We start from the raw sequence: 25,743 nt of genomic DNA, 5'->3' as shown, positions 1-25,743 counted from the left end.
TTGTACTTTTTATCCTCTTTTTATGCCCCGAAGGGAGGCTATTAGTTTTCAACGGTCCGTCCGTTCGTTAGTTAGTTAGTTAGTTCGTTCGTCACAACGTTAACTTTTTGCATGAAGGCACTTTACTCGCGAACCACTGCACCCAGGACCTTCAAACTTCACATGCTGATAGTACTTATTGAGTACACCACCCCTACTGACTTTGGGGTCACCAGGTCAAAGGTCAAGGTCACAGGGGCCATCGTTAACTTTTTGCATGAAGGCACTTTACTCGCGAACCACTGCACCCAGTACCTTCAAACTTCACATGCTGATAGTACTTATTGAGTACACCACCCCTACTGACTTTGGGGTCACCAGGTCAAAGGTCAAGGTGCTGCGGGGGCTTTTGTCACCATTAGTGACAGCTCTTATTGTACATTTTTATCAACAGAGATTTGTTAGCAGCTGTAAGCTGTTAGCAAATAGGTATTTCAGTAAATACAAATATTAGCTGAATAAAATGGCAATCATTCTTTCCCCATGATAGTCCCAAGTGAATGACAAAGGATTCTTGATACTAAATATCATTTTCATGAGCTGATGCCTCTTTTTGTACTTAGACATTTTTAGCTTGCCTGAGCACCATGTGCTTAGACATTTTTAGCTTGCCTGAGCACCATGTGCTTAGACATTTTTAGCTTGCCTGAGCACCATGTGCTTGGGTTAGTTATAGTGAACACTCCTGACCGTCCATCCACACTTTTCTTCACATAGCATCTCCTCTGAAACTACAGTAAAGAAGTACACCACCCCTACTGACTTTGGAGTCACCAGGTAAAAGGTCAAGGTCACAGGGCCCAACGTTAACTTTTTGCATGAAGGCACTTTACTCACGAACCACTTCACCCAGGACCTTCAAACTTCACATGCTGATAGTACTTATTTAGTACACCACCCCTACTGAATTTGGGGGTCACCAGGTCAAAGGTCAAGGTCACAGGGGCCAACGTTATCTTTTTGCATGAAGGCACTTCACTTGTGAACCACTGCACCCAGGACCTTCAAACTTCACATGCTGATAGTACTTATTGAGTGCACCACTCCTCCTGACTTTGGGGTCACCAGGTCAAAGGTCAAGGTCACAGGAGCCAACATTAACTTTTTGCATGAAGGCACTTTACTCGCAAACCACTTCACACAGGACCTTCCAACTTTACATGCTGATAGTACTGTATGAGTACACCAACCCTACTGACTTTGGGGTCACCAGGTCAAAGGTCAAGGTCACAGGGGCCAACGTTAACTTTTTGCATGAAGGCACTTTACATGCGAACCACTGCACCCAGGACCTTCAAACTTCACATGCTGATAATACTTATTGTGTACACCACCCCTACTGACTTTGGGGTCACCAGGTCAAAGGTCAAGGTGCTGCGGGGGCTTTTGTCACCATTAGTGACAGCTCTTATTGTACATTTTTATCAACAGAGATTTGTTAGCAGCTGTAAGCTGTTAGCAAATAGGTATTTCAGTAAATACAAATATTAGCTGAATAAAATGGCAATCATTCTTTCCCCATGATAGTCCCAAGTGAATGACAAAGGATTCTTGATACTAAATATCATTTTCATGAGCTGATGCCTCTTTTTGTACTTAGACATTTTTAGCTTGCCTGAGCACCATGTGTTTAGACATTTTTAGCTTGCCTGAGCACCATGTGCTTAGACATTTTTAGCTTGCCTGAGCACCATGTGCTTGGGTTAGTTATAGTGGACACTCCTGTCCATCCATCCACACTTTTCTTCACATAGCATCTCCTCTGAAACTACAGTAAAGAATTGCACCAGTCTTGGTCATCCTGGTATGGTCCTCTATCAAGTTTGTTCAAATGTTTCGGGTTGGCCCCTTGAAGGGGCTTACAGAGCTAAAAATAGAAAAGCCTTTAATTGACTTCTTCTCATTAACTGCTTGATGGATCTGTATCAAATTAGGTCTGAGGCATAATATAAGGTCTTTAAAGTTTCCAGATTTGTTCAAATGGGGATGCTTGGTCCCATTTTGGGGCTGCTAAAGGTTAATAAAGGAAAAAATATTTAAATGATCTCTTCTCATGAAGTGCTTGATAGACCTTTATTAAACTTATTCTCTTAAGGTTCCTTATAAGGTCCTCTCCCAATTTTGTTCAAGTAGAGGTTCTTGTCTTGGCCCCTGTTCAGACTCACTAGAATTAAAAATAGAAGTACCTTTAGAAGAATATTTCTTGTGGGCAGTCGATGACCCCAATTGATTTTGTGGTTTCCGCTCAGTATCCTGAAAATCCCTTGACATACGAGCCTCAAACTTGACAGACACATTGTACATTTGGCTTTAGACGACACCTATTGATTATGAGATCAGTGTGTCAAAGGTCAAGATCAAGGTCACAGTGACTGTAAATACAAGAAATGTTTCTGTTTAATAACTTGAGAATGTCTGGACCTACAATCCATAAACTTGATTTTAACATTGCTTATGGACAGCAGATGTCCTTAGTAGTTTTGAGGTCATTTAATCAGAGGTCAGAGTGATTGTTAGTACAAAACAGTTTCTGCTCAATGTCCTGAGAACCTCTAGACCTATGATTCTGAAACTTGCCCATGAGCAGTGGATGACCCCTACTGGTTTTGAGTTTAGTGGGTCAGAAGTCAAGTTCACACTGACAGTTAGTACAAAAAGTGTTGCTTCTTTTTTTAGGTCAAAGGTCATGGTCACATTGAATGTTGGTATTAAAACCTTTTCTGCTCAATATTTTGAAAATGACTCTACCTACGACCCTCAAACTTAGCATACATATTGCCCATGGTTGCAGGGTTAGTAGTTTGAGGTCATGGTCACTGTCGTTAGAAATAATTAGATGGACATATTATATGATGATGCTGGCCAGGCACATTGCTTTGTGGGTGTTATACTCTGTACAGAGGTGCTCTCGTTTTGGTTTAATATTATAACAAATATATATATTATGATGTATAACTGGATGTGTGTCCTACTATGTTTTTTTGTTTAGGAATTCAGGGAGAAAAACTTGAGTGTGCTCTCCAGATATCAAAGAAAGTTTTATGGCCAAGTAAAACATTTGAATAATTAAGCATGGGTTTTGGTATGCCTGTGTATGTAAGCATTGGGTTGAACAAGCTTATCTAGGTGTGAAAGGGAAAAAGGTGTTAGCAGTGCATTATTATTCATATGCAGTCAAACCAGAGGCAGTTGTCATGTGGTAACACTGCTTGACAGCGAAACTAGGGGTTGTGAGTTTGAGCTCACTCCTCCAGCAAAAATAACAAATATTCAGGTAAGAAATGTGGCCAAACTAACACTCTTCTGGGGGGAGTCAGTTATACAAGTTACCATTGGCAACTATAAAGAAGCTTAAATACAAACAGTATGCACTCAGACCTTTTTCACTTTTACTCCATGTAATAGATATATAAAAGGGCTGGATTTGTACATGTTCCTCTAAACCTTGGGCCCATTTCCATGGGTACCCAGCTGGAAATTTACTACCCTCTACCCGGCTTAAAATAATTCAGGTATAGATCGAAACATCTGTAAATTTACAGATAATCTGTAAATATACCACTTTCCTAGACCTGATAATGCTTAATTTTGTACCCACATTTCTGATAACTCATTATACCCAAGAATGTACAATAATGATTGAATATATATAATGTGTTATGTGTAATTTATAACATCGTGTAACACTGCATAGAATTTAGGGTACTAATTCCAGCAGTCATGTTATATTTTGTCATGTATTCAAGTTCTGGATCAGTTTGAAGCTTGGTGGCCTGGGCCTATATTCACCAACTTGAACATAACTTCTCAGCTATTCATAATGTAATCATTAACATAAAATTTTAACATTTGCTTTTTGTGTTCAAGCAGATAAATAAGAGTCTTAGATAGGTACACATGTTTCTACGGTTTTTAGCTCATCTGATTTTTGAAAAAAATCTACAAGGTATTGTCGTCACTTGATCATCGGTGCCGGCATCGGCATTGATTAAAAGTTTTGTTTAGGTCCACCTTTTCTCAAACACTGTAAGAGCTACAGCTTTGAAACTTTGAACATATATTTGAACCATAACTCTGATATGCATTTTGTCAGAATTATGGCCCTTTTTTGTACTTAGAAAATCTGAGTTTCTTGGTTAAGATTTTTGTTTAGGTCCGCCTTTTCTCAAAAACTATAAGCAGAGCTCCAGATAAGCTTTTGGTGCAGTTGGGTATTTACCCATCACTTTTTGTCTGAATTGGGTATCGGAGATCTGAATTGGGTAAAAATAATATCATTACCCAGCCTTTTCAGATGCAATTGGGTGTTTGCTAAAACCAGTTGGGTATTTCGCCAATCTCGCACAAACAACTGAGTATTTTTTGCTTACAGTATAAATGGTATATATCATTAGCCAGGATTGACTAACTATATTGAAGTACTTTAATAGCACCCTTCAATTTTTAATACAAAAACGTATTTAAAATTGTAATGAAATGTGATTAATTAAACCAGTATTGTCTTCTTTTAAATTGTTTTTACATGCCTGTGATTAATGTAAACATGTGTATTTTAGTTCATAGTACAAAGATATTTTTCTCTAATCTTTTAATGTATTCTGAGATACTTTTGTTCCATACTGTTGTTTTCTTTTTCACTTATAATGCAGTCGGAGATCAATTTATCAATATCCCAAATGATGCGTTCATCGCAATATGCGTTCTCCCATAAGATGTCATCCAGTATCAGTGACAATACATCGTCACAAAGAGAAAACTCCATTGTTGAACAGCAAAAATACCCTTTAATTTGTTTGTTTGTGTTGCAACAATGTTTTTTTCTGCTCTCTTTTACATTTTATCGGCGTAAAGAAAATTGTTTACAAAGCGTCCAAATAACACTGATCAGCTGATTGAATGGTCCTGTGATTTTTCCGATAAATTGCAACCTGTTTTGCGGTAATGTATAACTAGTCAGCTGTCTAGCGTTAAAATCTCGTACCCGTTCTAGTGATAAGGAAAGTGCGATATGCAAGCGATCATTCATGAATTGGGTATTAGGAATTTTAATTGCTTTTTAGTATGCACACTATATGAATTCAATTGGGTTTTCTGCAATTTTAATTGCGTAAATACACAAATACGCAGCTTATCTGGAGCTCTGTATAAGAGCTACAGCTTTGAAACTTTGCACACTTGTTTATCATCATTAGGGACTATGTAGGCCAAGAACTCTGATATGCATTTTGTCAGAATTATGGCCGTTTTTGTACTAAGAAAATTTGAGATTCTTGGTTAAATTTTTTGTTTAGGTCCACCTTTTCTCAAAAACTACAAGGATACAGCTTTTAAACTTCGCACATTTGTTAATCATCATTAGGGACTATGTAGGCTAAGACCCATAACTCTGATATGCATTTTGTCAGAATTATGACCCTTTTTGTACTTAGAAAATTTGAGTTTCTTGGTTTAAACTTTTGTTTAGGTCCACCTTTTCTCAAAAACTATAAGAGCTCCAGCTTTGAAACTTTGCATATTTGTTAATCATCATTACGGACTATGTAGGCCAAGACCCATAACTCTGTTATAACTCTGATAGATCCAAATTCTATCATCCCTAACTTTGCATATTTACTTGTAATGAGCCCTTGGATTTACAAAGCAATCAGTTTTAGGCAGATTATAATGTATTTTGCTTAACTGCACATTTTTGTCAACATACAACTTTAATATATCAGCCTCCGTAAAAATGACCAAAAAAGCTTCCATGGATGAGTGGGTATGATCACTGACTTTGATTCACTTGCCTCTCACAGATGTGGGTTTGAAACTCCACTTAAGGCATAGAATTCTCCATGTAGGAAAACCATCCATTTGGCTCTGGAAGGTCAGTGTCTCTATGCAGGTGCCTGTCATTGCATTAAACAGTGTCCAAAGGGGCACCTGGGATCTTCTGCACCATCAAAATGTTTATGCAGTAAAAAGTGGTGTTCCTTTGATTGCGAGCAGCATGCCGTCAGATTAACATTGCGTTCCTGACCTAGTGAGTTTAATCACAGGATGCAGGAATGACAAATGAGCCGTGCCATGAGAAAACCAACACAGTGGGTTTGCGACCAGCATGGATCCAGACCAGCCTGCGCATCCGCGCAGTCTGGTCAGGATCCATGCTGTTCGCTAACAGTTTCTCTAATTGCTATAGGCTTTGAAAGCGAACAGCATGGATCCTGACCAGACTGCGCGGATGCGCAGGCTGGTCTGGATCCATGCTGGTCGCAAACCCACTATGTTGGTTTTCTCATGGCGCGGCTCAAATTTTAAAGTGGATACATGCTTTGTTCCACTCGCTGCTATGATAATTCTAAAAGTCTCACTTAATATTTTCTTTAAAATGTGTAAAAAAGTCCTCAATTTGTTAGCAGCTGGTATACTTGTTATGTTAAACTTGTAAAAGTTAAGAAAACATCAAAATATCAGCTTACTTTATTTATAATTTGATATAGTATTATATACATTTTGGAGATGTGTTACATTAAAGGTGTTTGAACGCTGAATTCCTACACCATCACCCTCTGTGAATATAGGCCTGTATGCTTGTCTTGTTTTGTGTTGTGGAAATACCTGTCTTGATCATGAAAGTTTGTGCTTTGCTAACCGCTACTCACATTTTGAATGAAAGCTTTAACATTATTTTTAAACAAATCATCCAATATTATTACATATAATCCATGGTTTGAAGTCAACATATTAATCAAGGACAGTGCTGATACAGAACAAAATAGTTTTTCCATTCTTTGAAGTCTTAACTATATCTTCATGCTTACTTTTAGCTTTTATATCGACATTTAACTTAAACATCTTCTCTGAAACTAAAGGTCAGAACTACACGAATCTTGGTCTGTACCATCCTGGCATAGAACTCTCTCAGATTTGTTTAAATGCATCTAGTGGCTGCCAGAGCTAAAATAGAAAAAACTTAAAACAACTTCTTCTCATGGACCACTGAATGGTTCTTCATCATACTTGGTCTGTAGCTTACAGGGAAATAACCTTTTAAATGTTTCTTCAAATGGTTCCAATTAACTACACTTAAAGCCCCCAGAGCTTAAAATAAAAAAAAAGAATGTTACTGCCAAATTGCAATCAAATTTATGAGCAAGTCGTTAATCTAATTTTAATTATTGTTCTTGGTTTGACTTTAACCAAGAATGGCAATCCTCATTTGAAACCATGGAAGCCATGTACTTGGCTATAAAGTATATAGAGGGGCCTCCGTGGCCGAGTGGTTATGGTCGCTAACTTCAGATCACTTGCCCCTCATCAATGTGGGTTCGAGTCTCACTCGGGCGTTGAATTCTTCATGTGAGGAAGCCATCCAGCTGGCTTACATAAGGTTGGTGGTTCTACCCAGGTGCCCGCTCGTGATGAAATAATGCACGGAGGGGCACCTTGGGTCTTCCTCCACCATTAAAATATAGATGGCACTTTGAATAGTATCATGTTTGAAACTGTTCGACTTCCGAATAATCTTCCTTTGGTGACCCTCTTGTCCCCACGAAATAGTTGTTTCTGACAAAACCATGGAGGTTAAGGTTAATGCCTATGAAACTAAATGATTGTACATTTGATGTTATGGCTGAAACCATGAGAACTTAAGTAAAAACTTCCAAGTATGAGGTCTAAATCCCTGGAGGAGTATGCATGTATGTTTTCTGTTATGAATGATTCAAAACAGTATATTCTGGTATCAAAAATCACAAAATCTTGTTTATGTTGGGAAGTTGTGAGAGATCAGTTGATACTGGTTAGGAATCTGTGAAAACTGACCACCGTGATTGTATACCTGAAATACTGTTCAATAACAGTGTTAACCCAACAAAAAAACAGACACATTTTTATGCCAAAACAAATGATTTCACAGTATCTCATTTTTCATTTAAGGGACAGGAAAGAAACAGCAGAAATCTGGCTGGGTGTCTGATACTAAGGTGACGGCAACAAGTTTTGATGAGCTGTTTGAAGAGGATGCACATGCTGGTTCCAGGCATACAGAAAATGCAGGAGCCAGACAGAAAAATGAGGAAGGCACAACCATAACTAAAGCATGGGCTCGGCATGTGGGTTTAGATGTAAGTTTTCATCCCTTGAGATGTTTCTAGTCTTATTGTAACAGGATGTGCTAGACTTTAGAGAATATAGACTTAAGCTTGTGGAAAGTTGGTAGTTTTACACAATGTTTTTGTTTATTTATGGTGAAATGTAGGTTGGTCTTCTAGTGCTTACAATTATAATAGGAAATATGTCATCTGTCCAAAGCTTATGATGTGACTAAATCCAGTGATTTAAGGAAACACACAACTTTGCTTGCTTGCTGGCTTCAAACTTTGTGTACTTACCTTCATTACAGGATAACTATAGTAACAGCTGACTGTCATTTAAAGATGGCATAAATTTCCAAAGAACTTATGATTCCAGTTATGGAAGTTTTGAAAACATTTGTTCTGTTTTGTAAAATATGCTATGGATGACTTTCCCAGTTTCATTATTTTCCATTTTAACCCTTATCATGCTGGACATGACTGATGCTGCCTTTGCGTCCAGTGTAGATCTTGATCAGCCTGCACATCTGTGCAGATCTGCACTGTTTGCCATTCAGTCAGTGTCTTTTTGATAAGCACCCCTTTTAACAGTTAATGGTCTAAATGGAAAGATGGACAAGTTCATAATTTATAGAAATTTAGCAGGGTAAGGGTTAATGATAATTTTAAAAAGAAATATATGCTGATATTCGTCATTTTCATCTACTTTTGATTTATGTGGAAAAGTTCTAAGCTACTGACAAGAACAGGCCCGTGCTGGTGCATATCCCAGGAAATGGGGCTTAGTTAAGTGTTACTTGCAATACTGTTAAATGGGTTTAAACCTGTATTAAATGAACATAGCAAATGAAGGCTCTAGTGTAGAAATAGTACATTAACATGTTAAATTCATGCACATGTATTTACAGGATAGTGAAGACCCAAATTACAGAAGTCGAGGATATTCTGGTCCACGTTGCCATAGAAATGAGGAAGATCCACTGGAAGGGGAGATAATGCTGGCCAAGGAGGAATCTACTGTTGAGAGTGCTGTTAGGTAATTAACAAGTGTAGTTTGAAATTCTAAAAACAACGTTATTTAAAGAAAGTAGATATTGAAATAATACACATTTGTGTCTACTGAAAATGTATTGGCCTCAACTTATTACTAAAGAAATTAGCCATTACTCATTATCAGTTTATAAACAGAATATTTGGCTTTGATGTACAGTCGACAAAGTACTTGCGACCACCTCTATTAAGCGATTTTTTTATTAAACGACCGGTCAGAATCCCTCCCGAATGTTTTCAGTACATAAATTCATTCTATTAAACGACTTTTTAGCTCGACTATTCATAGAATAGTGAGCTATTGCACTCGCCCATGCGTCGGCGTCCGCGTCCACGTCCGCGTCCCGATTTTGGTTAAGGTTTTGTATGTAAGCTGGTATCTCAGTAACCACTTGTGGGAATGGATTGAAACTTCACACACTTATTCACTGTGACAAACTGACTTACATTGCACAGGTTCCATAACTCTATTTTGCTTTTTTACAAAATTATGCCCCTTTTTCGACTTAGAAATTTTTGGTGAAGGTTTTGTATGTAAGCTGGTAACTCAGTAACCACTTGTGGGAATGGATTGAAACTTCACACACTTATTCACTGTGATGAACTGATCTACATTGCACAGGTTCCATAACTCTTTTTTGCTTATTTACAAAATTATGCCCCTTTTTCGACTTCGAAATTTTTGGTTAAGGTTTTGTATGTAAGCTGGTATCTCAGTACTTACTAATGGGAATGGATTGAAACTTCACATACTTGTTCACTATCATGATCTGACATGCACTAAGCAAGTCCCATAACTGTACTCTCTTTTTTTTCAAAATTATGCCCCTTTTTCGACTTAGCAGTTTTTGGTTAAATTTTTGTATGTAATCTGATATCTCAGTATCCACTAATTGGAATGGATTGAAACTTCACACACTTGTTCACTGTCATGATCTAACATGCACTGTGAAGGTCCCATAACTCTACTTGGCATTTTTACAAAATTATGCCCCTTTGACTTAGCAGTTTTTTGTTAAGTTTTTGTATGTAAGCTGGTATCTCAGTATCCACAAATTGGAAAGGATTGAAACTTCACACACTTGTTCACTGTCATGATATGACATGCAGTACAGAGGTTCAATACCTCTACTTTGCATTTTACAAAATTATGCCCCTTTTTCAACTTTTGTATTCATTCAATTGACAAGGCTGTTGAATAGTCGAGCGTTGCTGTCCTCCGACAGCTCTTGTTTTATTAAACGACTAGTGACCACATTAATGTAGTCCCAACAGGTAAAATATTCGACAAAAGTATCTATTAAGCAACCGGGTACCAAATTCCCGTCGGGCATTTCTACACCTGTGTTCTTGGCGAGTACCTTTAGCACCTGACTGAATGCAATTAACTTTGTTCACGATCTTAAAACAGATTTTGAAATCATACAAAGTCATGAAGTTTTTCGCCATCATGGCATCCATATCGGCTAAACGCAAAGTACATAAACAGTTAAAAATAACTTTTCTCTTCATTTGACTGAAATTCATTAAGAGACCGTTCCATTAAGAGACCACTTTTTAGCAGTCCCTTGGGTGGTCTCTTAATACAGTGTCAACTCTGAAATTCAAATTTTCCGCTGTATTGAAAAATAAATACTTTCAACAGTAACATACCATTATGGGTTTTCCCTGTTAAGTGTTAAGTTTTGTTAATTATATTTTCAATGCAAAAGGTATGTAGCGAATATCATAGATTGATACAAGCAGAGAAATAGTCGAATACTAATGTATTTGATATACAAAGTTTAAGCATAAAAAATATTTTATATTTATTGCAGAGCTGTAATTGTTGTTATTGTTGAGAAATCAGCGAATGATTTTATTCAAATAAATTAGTACAAACTAAATAAGCCAATTGGTATGTCCTATTCTGTGGCTTATATTATAATTTCAGCACTTCAAAGCCAAAGGGAGCTAAGCTTGAGGCTAAGAGACATAGACAAGATCTGGAGAAGTTGTTACAAGAGTCAGATAAAGTATCTGTGGATTCAGGATTTGATGGGGGTAGAATGGATGACGAACAAGATGATGCAATAGAATTACTGGGTGAGAAAAACATAATTATTTAGTTTACATTAAATGGGTAAAGACTAAGTACAAATGCCATTTTAAGTGCAAGAGTATCTTGAGTCGAGTCAGTATTTCTTTTTAAAATATGAAATGTTTCTAGGGACTTTCAAAGTCAAGTTTGTAACCCCATTGTCCAATTGAATATTGAGAACATTCTCTGTTTGAGACATATTTTTGAATAATTATGTTAGAATTTAAAGCTTCTCTCCTATGGTTTTGGGTGAAATGTTTCAACATGTTTATTTCTACCCAGTTTGGCATAGAATGTATATAAGACACTGCTGGTACTGTCTTACAGCCCATGTGTGGGATGACACTGGTTTTGTAAATGACATCATTTATGGCACCATTTTATTGTCATTCATGATGTCATTTATGAATGAATATTTCATCATTGAGTAAATGTATAAATTCAAACCCTACTTTAAAAAAAACTGCCTGTAAAAAATCAGTTTCTTCTGTTGTTGCAGAACTTGTACAAGCAAAAAAACTTATCACTGGTTGTAGTTGCCTATGGAAATATGAGGCTCTTAATAAATGTTTTATCGGCCACACAGTTAGCCTTATTGCTTCATACTCAGTGAACCTAGAGCCAGATATTCCTGTCTGCACCTGCAAACAGGGAAGATCCTAATTCCTCATAGGGAACAGCATTTTGTACTTTGCTGAAAATATTAGGTCAATGTTTATACAAATGCAGGGCCTCCACTGGGCCTCAGAAAGTTGTAGCTACTTTTTGAGAGAAACTGCCAAATTGAAGCTGAATTGCTGAAATTTGGCCACATTTTAATAAAATTCTTGTAGCCATTCTCAAAAATCTGTAGCCAGTTCTTTGAATTTGTAGCATTTGGCTACATTGGCAAATGGCAGAGGAGGCCCTGAAATGGACCAATTTTACCAAACACATACTTTAACAAATATTGAATCTACTTCATTTTTAGACAAAAACAGCTAAAATGATATATTTTCCCTTTTCTTAGAGGACCCAGAAGACCTGTTGAGAGAAGGTGTAACAAACATTCCAAAATCTGGATATAAATTGAGCAGAGTAAGTAAATGCTAGTGATCCAAGTTTATGGTTGTACTGGTAGTGGTATATGGTTGTACTGGTAGTGGTATATGGTTGTACCGGTAGTGGTATATATATTTGTACAGGTAGTGGTATATATATTTGTACTGGTAGTGGTATATATATTTGTACTGGTAGTGGTATATATATTTGTACTGGTAGTGGTATATGGTTGTACTGATAGTGGTATATGGTTGTACTGGTAGTGGTATATATATTTGTACTGATAGTGGTATATATATTTGTACTGGTAGTGGTATATATATTTGTACTGGTAGTGGTATATATGATTGTACTGGTAGTGGTATATGGTTGTACTGGTAGTGGTATATGGTTGTACTGGTAGTGGTATATATATTTGTACTGGTAGTGGTATATGGTTGTACTGGTAGTGGTATATGGTTGTACTGGTAGTGGTATATATATTTGTACTGATAGTGGTATATATATTTGTACTGGTAGTGGTATATATATTTGTACTGGTAGTGGTATATATATTTGTACTGCTAGTGGTATATATATTTGTACTGGTAGTGGTATATGATTGTACTGGTAGTGGTATATGGTTGTACTGGTAGTGGTATATATATTTGTACTGATAGTGGTATATATATTTGTACAGGTAGTGGTATATATATTTGTACTGGTAGTGGTATATATATTTGTACTGGTAGTGGTATATGGTTGTACTGGTAGTGGTATATGGTTGTACTGGTAGTGGTATATATATTTGTACTGGTAGTGGTATATATATTTGTACTGGTAGTGGTATATATATTTGTACTGGTAGTGGTATATGGTTGTACTGGTAGTGGTATATATATTTGTACTGATAGTGGTATATATATTTGTACTGGTAGTGGTATATATATTTGTACTGGTAGTGGTATATATATTTGTACTGGTAGTGGTATATGATTGTACTGGTCGTGGTATATGGTTGTACTGGTAGTGGTATATGGTTGTACTGGTAGTGGTATATATATTTGTACTGATAGTGGTATATATATTTGTACTGGTAGTGGTATATATATTTGTACTGGTAGTGGTATATATATTTGTACTGATAGTGGTATATATATTTGTGCTGGTAGTGGTATATATATTTGTACTGGTAGTGGTATATGATTGTACTGGTAGCGGTATATGGTTGTACTGGTAGTGGTATATATATTTGTACTGATAGTGGTATATATATTTGTACTGGTAGTGGTATATATATTTGTACTGGTAGTGGTATATGATTGTACTGGTAGTGGTATATGGTTGTACTGGTAGTGGTATATATATTTGTACTGGTAGTGGTATATATATTTGTACTGGTAGTGGTATATGATTGTACTGGTAGTGGTATATGGTTGTACTGGTAGTGGTATATGAATGTACTGGTAGTGGTATATGGTTGTACTGGTAGTGGTATATGGTTGTACTGGTAGTGGTATATATATTTGTACTGGTAGTGGTATATATATTTGTACTGGTAGTGGTATATATATTTGTACTGGTAGTGGTATATATATTTGTACTGGTAGTGGTATATATATTTGTACTGGTAGTGGTATATATATTTGTACTGGTAGTGGTATATAGTTGTACTGGTAGTGGTATATGGTTGTACTGGTAGTGGTATATATATTTGTACTGGTAGTGGTATATGGTTGTACTGGTAGTGGTATATATATTTGTACTGGTAGTGGTATATATATTTGTACTGGTAGTGGTATATGGTTGTACTGGTAGTGGTATATGGTTGTACTGGTAGTGGTATATATATTTGTAAAGGCCTCTTGGGTTTTAACATTTATGAATGACTAATTAAACAAAAAGCATTTAAGGGCCACAAAAACTGGGAAATTAAAAAACCCTTGAAACAAGTGCTTCTCTTAAAGCATTAAATTTTGATAGATTATCTTTGTTCAAATGGTTTTGCATGACTGCACATCTAGGAGCCAGGACATTATAGCTAATAGTTGAAAAATCTTTTATAAAGGTTTTTCTTATGAACCATTTGATGGAAGTTCATTAAATTTGGTCACAAGCATCCTTTCATTAACCTTTCGTTATTTCATACAAATGGTTATGCTTGACACACCAGAGCTGGAAAAGAAAATTTGTAAACAACATTTTCTAATGAACTGCTTGATGTATGTGTAACAGACTGAATATTTTTAAGTCCTGACCGGGAATTGAACCCGGGACCTTTCACACCTAAGGTGGACACTATGTAAAACTAGCTCAATAGCAAGGAAGTATAAATGCACCCTTATACTCTACCCTACTACAGATGTTTAGCAAAATTGTTAACAAGTGCCCTTGTATTGATTTCATAAACTATTTAGGTAAACATATAAAAAAAAAATAGCCTCTTTTGTGATAATTCTTCATAATATTGACTGAAATAACTGCTACTTTAATTTCCATTGTTTTCAGATTCTACGACAAAGACAAGAAGAAGCAAATGTTAAATTAAATATCAAGTAAGTCTTGTGTATAACAGTTTTATTGTCAGGATTTGTCATATAATTACTACTTTCTTACAGCTGGTGTGAAAAATTTGAATATCTCTATTTAGTATTTACTGGCCTATGAAAGGTTGGTCATTCTACTGAAGTGCTGTTCTGCCAGATATTTAGGAAAGAGAGGCACCTGGTATCTTTCTTTAATGCTCTAAAGCCACCATATGACCAGGAATGTGTTCATGATACTTAAAAATCAAACAGAAGTCTTACTTGTTAATTAAACAAATACTTTAATTATCAGTCATACAGTGTAAATGGTAGATATAGATGCCATTAACCCTTAGCCTGCTGGCGGCAAGTGATTCTGCCTTTGCGATCAGTGCAGACCAAGATCAGCCTGCACATCCGTGCAGTCTGATCGTGGCCTGCACTGTTCGCCATTCAGTCAGTATCGTTTTGGTAAGCACCCCTTTTAACAGTTAATGATACTGTCCAAATTGAAAGATGGACAAGTTCATTATAGAAATTTAGCAGGGTAAGGTTTAAGGTGCAATATGTTCAGTTATATTTATTATGCTTCCCTTCAGAAAATTTTGCTTATCTCTGTCAGTCTGGCTGATGACCAATCTTGTTTTGGGGTCAGAAGGTCAAAGGTAGAGGTCAGAGTAATAAGACTCAAAGGTAGAGGAAACATGTAAATGATGCACCAGTCAAAATGATATTATCATAGAGCAGATAATTTCACATTGAATAAAGTGGGAGTTTAATACATAAATTATTTATTACAGTATGTCAGGTCTAGAAGAGAACAGTAAGTTACAACCTAGCAGCATTTACATTGCCATTTTTATTCTCATTAGAAGTAGAAATTTGTCATTAGTGTAACAGTCACAGCTTTTAGATGTTACCATGAAATGTGTTCATCAGTTGTCTTCAGATAGACAGAAGAAAAAATATGTATCTTATTTTCAAAATTTTTAAAAGAGCAAGACTGTGGTTTGTAAACATTCATTATATATCACAAAAGTAATTATTTTGCGGTGGCAGCTGAATAGACCAAAGGGCTTTTAAAAATGATCCCAAATCATGTTTTTTTTTTATCTCACCTGTCACATAGTGACAAAGTGAGCTTTGTGATCACCCTTTGTCCGTCATGCCTCCGTGCGTCAACAATTTCTTGTCTGCATGATAGAGGTTTCATTAGCTCGACTTTTCAAAGAATAGGGGAGATATCCTATTTGCCCCGGCGTTGGCGTGAGCGTGGGCGTCACACAAATGTTAAAGTTTGCGTACCACCCCAAATATTTTCAAAGTCCATTGAGATATTGCTTTCATATTTTGCATACTTGTTTACAATCATGACCCCAGTCTGTAAAAAGGAGGAGGCAACTCTATCCAGCATTTTGACTGAATTATGGCCCCTTTTCGACTTAGAATAAATGTTAAAGTTTGTGTACCACCCCATATATTTTCAAAGTCCATTGAAATATTGCTTTCATATTTTGCATACTTGTTTACCATCATGACCACAGTCTGTAAAAAGGAAGAGGCAACTCTATCAAGCATTTTGACTTAATTATGGCCCCTTTTCGACTTAGAATATGCTTATTGTAATGTTAAAGTTTTACTCTTTGCTTATATTATACTATCAAGCACTGAGAATAGTCGAGCGCGCTGTCCACTGACAGCTCTTGTTTATGATTTTATTTTAACCAAACTTGCACACAACTTGTATCACCATAAGATCTCGGTTCCTTTTTTTTAACTGGCCAGATCCCTTTATGGGTTCCAGGGTTATGGCCCCTGAAAGGGCCAAAATTAGCTATTTTGACCTTGTCTGCACAATAGTAGCTTTATTTATGATTTGATTTTTAGCTCGACTATTCGAAGAATAAGTAGAGCTATCCTACTCACCACGGCGTCGGCGTCACACCTTGGTTAAGTTTTTCGTACCAGTCCACATTTTGACAGTCTTTTGAGATAAAGCTTTGAAACTTTCAACACTTGTTTACCATCATCATGGCCAGTTATAGGCAAGAGCACATAACTCCATCAAGGATTTTGGCTGAATTATGGCCCCTTTTGACTTAGAAATCATGGTTAAGTTTTTCGTACCAGTTCATATTTTGACAAAGTCTTTTAAGATAAAGCTTTGAAACTTTCAACACTTGTTTACCATCACCATGGCCAGTTATAGGCAAGAGTACATAACTCCATCAGGGATTTTGGCTGAATTATGGCCCCTTTCGACTTAGAAATCTTGGTTAAGTTTTTCGTACCAGTTCATATTTAGACAAAGTCTTTTAAGATAAAGCTTTGAAACTTTCAACACTTGTTTACCATCAACATGGCCAGTTATAGGCAAGAGTACGTAACTCCATCAGGGATTTTGGCTGAATTATGGCCCCTTTTGACTTAGAAATCTGGGTTAATATTTCGTACCAGTTCATACTTTGACAAAGTCTTTTGAGATAAAGCTTTGAAACTTTCAACACCTGTTTACCATCACCATGTCCAGTTATAGGCAAGAGTACATAACTCCATCAAAGATTTTGGCTGAATTATGGCCCCTTTTGACTTAGAAATCTTGGTTAAGTTTTTCGTACCAGTTCATATTTTTTGTAAAGTGTTTGACATATGGCTTTTAAACTTTTATCACTTGTTTAGTATAATAGTCTCTATCTGTAGGAAAGAGAACATAACTCTGTCATCTATTTTGGCTGAATTATGGCCCTTTTTGGACTTTGAAATTGGTTCTGTTTTCATACAAGTCCATGTTTTGTCAAAACTATTTGACATATGGCTTTTAAACTTTGAACACTTGTTTATCATTATGATTTCCATCTGTAGACAAGAGTACATAACTATTTTGGCTGAATTATGGCCCTTTTTGGACTTTGAAATTGGCTCATATATTGAAATTGGCTCATATATTGCCATTTAGTGCAAGACTTATCGAAATCAAAGTAATACAGGAACATTGTTTGTCTAATCTATTTATTTCTTTTGTCTGAATATCCGTGGAAATATTTTGACCCCATTCTTCAATCAGTTCTTCGAATAGTCGAGTGTGCTGTCATCAGACAGCTCTTGTCACCAAACTTGTACACAACTTGTATCACCATAAGACCTTGGTTCCTTTTTTGAACTGGCCAGATTCCGTTATGGGTTCCAGAGTTATGGCCCCTGAAAGGGCCAGAATTAGCTATTTTGACCTTGTCTGCACAATAGCAGCTTCATTTATGATTTTATTTTAACCAAACTTGCACACGACTTGTATCACCATAAGATCTCGGTTCCTTTCTTGAACTGGCCAGATTCCATCATGGGTTCCAGAGTTATGGCCCCTTAAAGGTCCAAAATATGCTATTTTGGCATTTGCAGCCATATAGAGGCTTCATTTATGGTTTGATTTGATACAAACTTTCAAAATATCTTCAACAACAATATATCTTGGATTCTATGACGGATCTGTCAGATCTAAATGTAGGTTCCAGAGTTATTTTATATCTGATTACCTCCCCTGATTGTAATCAAAATGGATTTGTATCAGTAACTACTTATAGGACTTATTTGAAATTTCATTATTGTCATTAGTTGAACTGAGACAATCAGGGTGGATAACTATGGACTGATTTTATGTCAAATTACCTCCCTTTATTTCTAATTAAAATGGGTATATCTTCATAACTAATGAAGATTCTGATCTGAAATTTCATTTATGTCAACAGATGGACTTGGACAATCAGTGAAGATACATATTGACTGAATGTATGACAAATTATCTCCCTTTATTTTTATTATGCCCCCGAAGGGATGCATATTAGTTTTCAACTGTCCGTCCATTAGTTCGTTCGTCACAACGTTTACTTTTTGCATGAAGGCACTTTACTCGCAAACCACTGCACCCAGGACCTTCAAACTTCACATGCTAATAGTACTTATTGAGTACACGACCCCTATTGACATTGGGGTCACCAGGTCAAAGGTCAAGGCACTGCGGGGGCATTTGTCACCATTAGTGACAGCTCCTGTTTATCTAAATGAATACATCTTAGCAGCTTCTAATGAGATTGGTTTGAAACGTTATTTATGTCTTCCATGGTAAGAAATAGTCATATTAGATAACACTTGATTGAACATTTATCGATATGAATACTTTACTAATATATTGTTGTATAGGCTTGTACTCTGTATCTTCTACATGCATATACCAATGCATGATTACCTCCCCTGATTTTAATAAAAATGGATTTATCTCGGTAAATATTTACAGTACTCATTTGAAATTTCATTATTGTCTTTAGTTGGACTGAGGCAATCAGGGTAGATAGCTATGGACTGATTTTATGTCAAATTACCTCCCTTTGTTTCAAATTAAAATAGGTGTATCTCAGTAACCAATGAAGATACTGATTTGAAATGTCAGTCTTCCAGGGTAAGGAATAGTCATGTTAGTACAAAAATGCAGCATTTGAGCCTAGGACCCTCAAACTTGGTATGGAAATTGGCCCTGACTAGGTCAAAAGGGACTGTTACAAGAAAATGTTTATCCTGATGATATTTAGTGTGTATGCCTATGTGCTCTATGTCAAAACCTGATCATATCATTTTGAGCAATGGTACTCAGGTGTGCGAAACAGGGCCATCATGGCCCTCTTGTTTCTAAAGCTTTTAAATTGACCCTTGTGATCAGAATGTATTTGACAGATTTTACAGAAATACATGAGAGGTTAGATATTTTAATGTGTACATTTAAGACTTTCACTATATATTTCAGAAAGCTCCTTTGATGTCAAACTTTAGAATATGGCAGTTTTAACAGAGTTCATAAAGCACTTATATATTCTATTTTTGCCACAGGTGCATTAGAATTCCAGCCTCTTATATGACATTGAAGACAACCATGAACACATTTTAGAATCCAAGTTTTCCTCACTCTTCTAACAGTTTGTTGTCATCTCACAATTTCAGTCTTTTTACTGGTACTGCCTCGCCTGATTCTGACTATGGTAAGTTGTGACAGCCATCTTTTCATAAATAAGCCCCTTTAGAAGTAGTACCTCACAAAATAGTATAGCCTGGTGGGCTTGGTAGGTATAACTTTAGACTATAAATAAAGATGTGAGAAGTTTTGCCATACAAAATACAAGAAACTTTATTAAAAGTTGGTTTTGAAAATACCATTAGCTATCAACTTTTTTCTGACAAAAAAAATCATAACAAATATGCAGTACTATGAAATTATTTAATTTCATAGGCATTGTATTTTCTTGGTTTTGGTCAAGAACATAACTTTGAGCCACACCATGAGAAAACCAACATAGTGCATTTGCAACCAGCATGGATCCAGACCAGCCTACGCAGCCACGCAGTCTGGTCAGGATCCATGCTGTTCACTTTCAAAGCCTATTGCAATTAGAGAAACCGTTAACGAACAGCATGGATCCTGACCAGACTGCGTGGATGCGCAGGCTGGTCTAGATCCATGCTGGTCTTAAATGCACAATGTTGGTTTTCTGATGGTGCGACTCATATACTGTGAAATGATTTTTATGAGAATATGAAATTTTACTGATTTCAGACTTTAGAGAAAAAAATGAACTGGAATTATATTTATTAGGATTAAATTTTGTGGACTCATGCAACAATGAAATCCTTAAAAATTACCCCTTCGAACACATTTTGTATTTGTAAAAAGAAAAACAGTTGAAATGTCATACCCACAAAATTGAATGATTTCCCAGCATCACTATTTGTTATGATTCTGTTTTTGTCAGAAAATAGTCCGTAAATAATGTTCATTACATGACAGTTAAACAGAAGACAGTATGTCTAAAGTAATTCTTTCCTCCAACATATCATGTGGAGAAATTGACAGTTACATTGTACTTGTGGAGAACAAGTCTGTACTGATGTAGGATCTATGGAATGGAAGTGCCATATCAAAACTTCCTGCTCTTGCAGTGTGTCTGTTTTAAAAAATATTAAATATTTGGTAGAAAAAAACACCTGCTTTTATCATATTAGTAGAGAATACATGTAGCATTTTGTTTCACTTGTTTGGTGTATATGATGTTGATGTTAACAGTGTGTGCAGTTTAGTTTATACTAAATTATTTTAGCTTGATTTTTCAAGGACTCAAAGTGAAACTAGCCAATATGCATATTTGAGTCGTGCCATGAGAAAACCAACATAGTGGGTTTGCGACCAGCATGGATCCATGCTGTTCGCTGACAGTTTCTCCAATTCCAATAGGCTTTAAAAGTGAACAGCATGGATCCTGACCAGACTGTGCGGATGCGCAGGCTGGTCTGGATCCATGCTGGTCGCAAACCCACTATGTTGGCTTTCTCATGGCACGGCTCATATATAGAGTAGAGACTAGGCTGGTTTTTCATTTTGCCCTGAAATTGATGGCGAAGTTGAGTTTGATTTATTTGAGTAGGTAAAACAATTGCAATTAACAAAAGGTCAAACAACCTTCCTTTGTCTGCTATCTGCTTAGAAGTCTAAATTGTTTTTCAATAAGGGATTTGTCATATAATATCATCAGTTGAAAAAATAATTCCCTGTTGGTTATACTTTTGTTTGAAAGAGAAGTTAGTCTAGCTGTGTAACATTATGTTTGGCCTTGGGGAAACATGGACAGAAATAATCAAGGGGGTAACACAATTATTTTACCATTATAAATTCTTTAATGTCATAGTAGAACATGTATCAAGTTAATCATTCTAAAGGAATAAGATAGTATTTTTTAATAGAATTGTTATATTTAGGCTGTTTCATTTTAAGATGAACCCCAGGGTCTGACTGTCTGACTGCTGTTACATTAATCTAGGACGATTATAAAGATTAAATTGAATTTATCTGTTGCCAGATTTGTTATTTATTATTGCCAAATTTGTTATTCAGAAAACAGAATAAATAGAATGTAGTAGTTACTTGTTAGTTATTTGCCCATGTGAAATACATGCCTTTTACCCACATCATATGCTTTACATAATCTAAATCACAGACATTGAACAAGTATGGTGACTTTAACTACCTGGTCCTGAAAGGCCATGTACGGGGGAAGTCATGTCAATCTAACAGATACTCTGATGTTTCCATTGATGTGAATTTCACTAATTATAACAATATTATCAAATGTTCAGTGCATTTACTGGTATTGTATAGCATTAACAGGGAACCAGTATGGAGACTACTATGAGTCCGACCTGGAGAGGCCTCCTACAGGGATGTCATTTCAATCTAACAGATATTCTGATTTATCACCAGATGTCACTGACGATGAGTTTGAAAGTGTATCTCAAGTCGTTGGTCCTGTAAGTAAAAAATTATTGATTCACCACCATTTTCAAATGATTATTTGAAGAATAAGAAGAGCTATCCTACTCAACACAGTGTCGGCGGCGGTGTCAAACCTTGGTTAATTTTTTTGTACCAGTCCACATTTTGACAAAACGTTTTGAGATATAGCTTTGAAACTTTCGACACTTGTGTACCATCTCAATGTCCAGTTTTAGGCAAGAGTACAGAACTCCATCAAGGATGGCGCCTTTTCAAATCTTGGTTAAGTTTTCGTACCAGTTCATATTTTGTTTAAACTGTGGCTTTAAAACTTTTATCACTTGTTTATTATAACAGTCTCTATCTGTAGACAAGAGTACATAACTCTGTCTAGTATTTTGGCAGAATTTTGGCCCTTTTTTGACTTGGAAATTGGTTCAGTTTTCATCCATGTTTTGTCAAAACTTATTGACATACGGCTTTGAAACTTTTATCATTTGTTATTTATAACAGTCTCTGTAGACAATAGTACATAATTCTGTCAAGTATTTTGGCTGAATTATGGCCCTTTTTGGACTCAGAAATTGGTTCAGTTTTCGCACTAGTCCATATTTTGTCTAAACTGTTTCACATATGGCTTTGAAACTTTGACCACTTATTTACCATCATAGTCTCCATATGTAGGCAAGACTACATAACTAGGACAAGGATTTTGGCTCAGTTATGTTCCTTTTTTGACATAGAAATTAGTTAATAATAATAATGATAATAATAATAAGTTACATATTGCCTTATAGTGCAAGACTTATCCAGCTCTACAAATACAGTACATTATTTGTCTTGACTATTTTCCTTCTTTTCTCTGAAAATGTTTGGTCATATTTTATCCCCATACTTAAATAGATTCTTTTAATAGTCGAGCTGACTGTCAACACACAGCTCTTGTTAGCTAAATTGTTAGAAGAATAGGTAGAGTTAGTACACTCGCCTATACATTAGTGTTTGTGTCTATCCTGATTTGATTAAAATTTCAATTTGAAGTTGGTATCTTAGTAACCAATTCATTATGGAAATGGATTGAAATTTCACATACATTGTAATCTTTCACTGTAATGTTCTGACATGTAGTGCAAAGGTTCCATAATTCTGTTTTGCTTTTTAGCTCACCTGAGCCAAAGGCTCATGGTGAGCTTTTGTGACCGTTCAGTGTCAAGTGTCCGTCGTGTGTTGTGCGTCGTGCGTCGTCGTCCGTCAACATTTAAAAAAAACATGCTTCTTGAAAACCACTGGACAGAATTACACAAAACCTCACAGGAATGATCCTTGTGTGGCCCCCTTTCAAAATTGTTCCATGCAGAACTCTGGTTGCCATGGCAACCAAAAGGAAACAACTTTAAAAATCTTCTTTTCCAAAACCGCAAGGCGTAGAGCCTTGATATATGGCATGTGACATCATCTAATGGTCCTCTATGAAGATTTTTCAAATTGTGCCCCTTGGGTGAAAAGAGGCCCCGCCGCAGGGGTCACAAGTTTTACATAGACTTATATAGGAAAAAACTTTAAAAATCTTCTTGCCTGAAACTGCAAGGCCTAGGCTTTTGACATTTGGTATGTTCCATTGCCTTGTGGTCCTCTACCAAAATTGTTCAAATTATGCCCCTGGGGTAAAAAGAGGCCCTGCCCTTGGGGTTCCAAATTTAACATAGACTTATATTGGGGGGAAAAAATCTTCTTGTCTGAAAGTTTAAGGCCTAGGCCTTTGATATTTGGTATGTAGCATTGCCTAATGGATCTCTAACAAGATTGTTTAAATTATGCCCCAGTGTCAGTATGTCCACACTTTTCTTCAAACGACATCTCCGCTGAAACAGTATGGTAAAAGTTGATGAAAGTTACCCTGGATGTTCTTTTGATGGTTTTCATCTAAAATTGTTTAAAACCGTTATGTTTTGTTGCACATACGGTGCTGAAAGAGCTAAAACTAGAAAAATCTGCAAACAGTGTCTCCTCCCAAACTGCTTGTCTTATTTTGAAATAATTTCACACAAATGGTCCTACCAAATTTGTTCAAACTATTCTTATTCATCAAAAAACATGGCCACCAGTGAGTGTGGTCACTTTTCCTGGTATGAAGCTGCTGGTCTGATTTTAAAATAATTCTACACAAATGGTCATTGTTTAACCCTCTACCAAGATTGTTTAAATTAACAAAACAATATGACTGCTTTTAACGGTGCACACTTTCAGATTCTTGCAATATTTTTCATTGTTATGAAAAGTATAATATGAATGAAGCAGCAGTGTAGCAAAAATATAGCTATACTTTATAATAAATACATTTATTTATTATTCTGTAAACACTGTTATATTTGTTTTGTTTGTTTTGAAAATTATGATATTACGGATTTTATGTGGTAGCGAGTCCTTTTAATGCCATATTTTCAACAAGGCTTAACCTCTCCAGTTTTACCAGTATGTACTTACATGTTTTTGCAAGTGCTAGACCATTTATCAATTTATACCTATGATATTACAATTTTCTCCCGGGTTGGAAAAATGACTGATTAGTCACCTCATAATACTCGTGTAGAGTTAGTTGCGGAGAACTTGTCAGTACTGGTACTGGACCCAGAAGCGCTAGTTAGCTTAACTGACTCTTATTACAAAACTGATATCATAGTGCAGATGATCTGCCCTGGCCGCCATTTTGAACGTCATTCCTTACAGGTTAGACAAGAATTTCGCACATTGCTTTGAAATTCTGTTTTACTGATCAAAATGTTTATTTCTATTGTTGCTACATATGTAATATTGACATGTGAAAGGATTATGACAAGTGTCCTTGTACATGTACTATTATTTTTCTGATTTTTAGCTCGACTATTCGAAGAATAAGTAGAGCTATCCTACTCACCACGGCGTCGGCGTCGGCGTCACACCTTGGTTAAGTTTTTCGTACCAGTCCACATTTTGACAAAGTCTTTTGAGATAAAGCTTTGAAACTTTCAACACTTATTTACCATCACCATGGCCTGTTATAGGCAAGAGTACATAACTCCATCAAGGATTTTGGCTGAATTATGGCCCCTTTTGACTTAGAAATCATGGTTAAGTTTTTCGTACCAGTTCATATTTTGACAAAGTCTTTTGAGATAAAGCTTTGAAACTTTCAACACTTGTTTACCATCACCATGGCCAGTTATAGGCAAGAGAACATAACTCCATCAAGTATTTTGGCTGAATTATGGCCCCTTTCGACTTAGAAATCTTGGTTAAGTTTTTCGTACCAGTTCATATTTTGACAAAGTCTTTTGAGATAAAGCTTTGAAACTTTCAACACTTGTTTACCATTACCATGTCCAGTTATAGGCAAGAGCACATAACTCCATCAAGGATTTTGGCTGAATTATGGCCCTTTTTGACTTAGAAATCATGGTTAATATTTCGTACCAGTTCATATTTTGACAAAGTCTTTTCAGATAAAGCTTTGAAACTTTCAACACCTGTTTACCATCACCATATCCAGTTATAGGCAAGAGTACATAACTCCATCAAGGATTTTGGCTGAATTATGGCCCTTTTTGACTTAGAAATCTGGGTTGATATTCCGTACCAGTTCATATTTTGACAAAGTCTTTTGAGATA

The 25,743-nt window shown here is 36.1% G+C and overlaps 1 protein-coding gene across 7 annotated transcripts in view; it reads left to right on the top strand.

Annotated features, from left to right (window-relative positions):
* The window catches only part of LOC123540360 (uncharacterized protein C8orf34 homolog), a 44,892-nt gene that overhangs the window by 7,874 nt on the left and 11,275 nt on the right, over nt 1-25,743 (top strand). For 3 of the 7 annotated variants that reach the window (XR_008367953.1, XR_008367954.1, XM_053527380.1), the window contains exons 6-13: nt 3,029-3,088; nt 7,960-8,147; nt 9,026-9,153; nt 11,101-11,252; nt 12,257-12,324; nt 14,776-14,822; nt 19,779-19,816; nt 21,985-22,133. Coding sequence is in view for 5 of the 7 variants with exons in the window: in XM_053527380.1 (XP_053383355.1) it covers nt 3,029-3,088; nt 7,960-8,147; nt 9,026-9,153; nt 11,101-11,252; nt 12,257-12,324; nt 14,776-14,822; nt 19,779-19,816; nt 21,985-22,133 (830 nt within the window). In the remaining 2 variants the exon portion in view is untranslated. Of the gene's footprint in view, nt 1-3,028; nt 3,089-7,959; nt 8,148-9,025; nt 9,154-11,100; nt 11,253-12,256; nt 12,325-14,775; nt 14,823-15,592; nt 15,616-19,778; nt 19,817-21,984; nt 22,134-25,743 lie in introns of all 7 variants that reach the window. The other 4 variants (XM_053527382.1, XM_053527381.1, XM_053527383.1 and 1 more) reach the window with 4 other exon arrangements.

The sequence above is a fragment of the Mercenaria mercenaria genome, chromosome 16 (genome assembly GCF_021730395.1).
Source record: "Mercenaria mercenaria strain notata chromosome 16, MADL_Memer_1, whole genome shotgun sequence".
In the NCBI taxonomy this organism is placed as follows: Eukaryota; Metazoa; Mollusca; class Bivalvia; order Venerida; family Veneridae; genus Mercenaria; species Mercenaria mercenaria.
The sequence above is the reverse complement of the archived record's forward strand: the minus strand, read 5'-3'. Positions and strand labels throughout refer to the sequence as shown.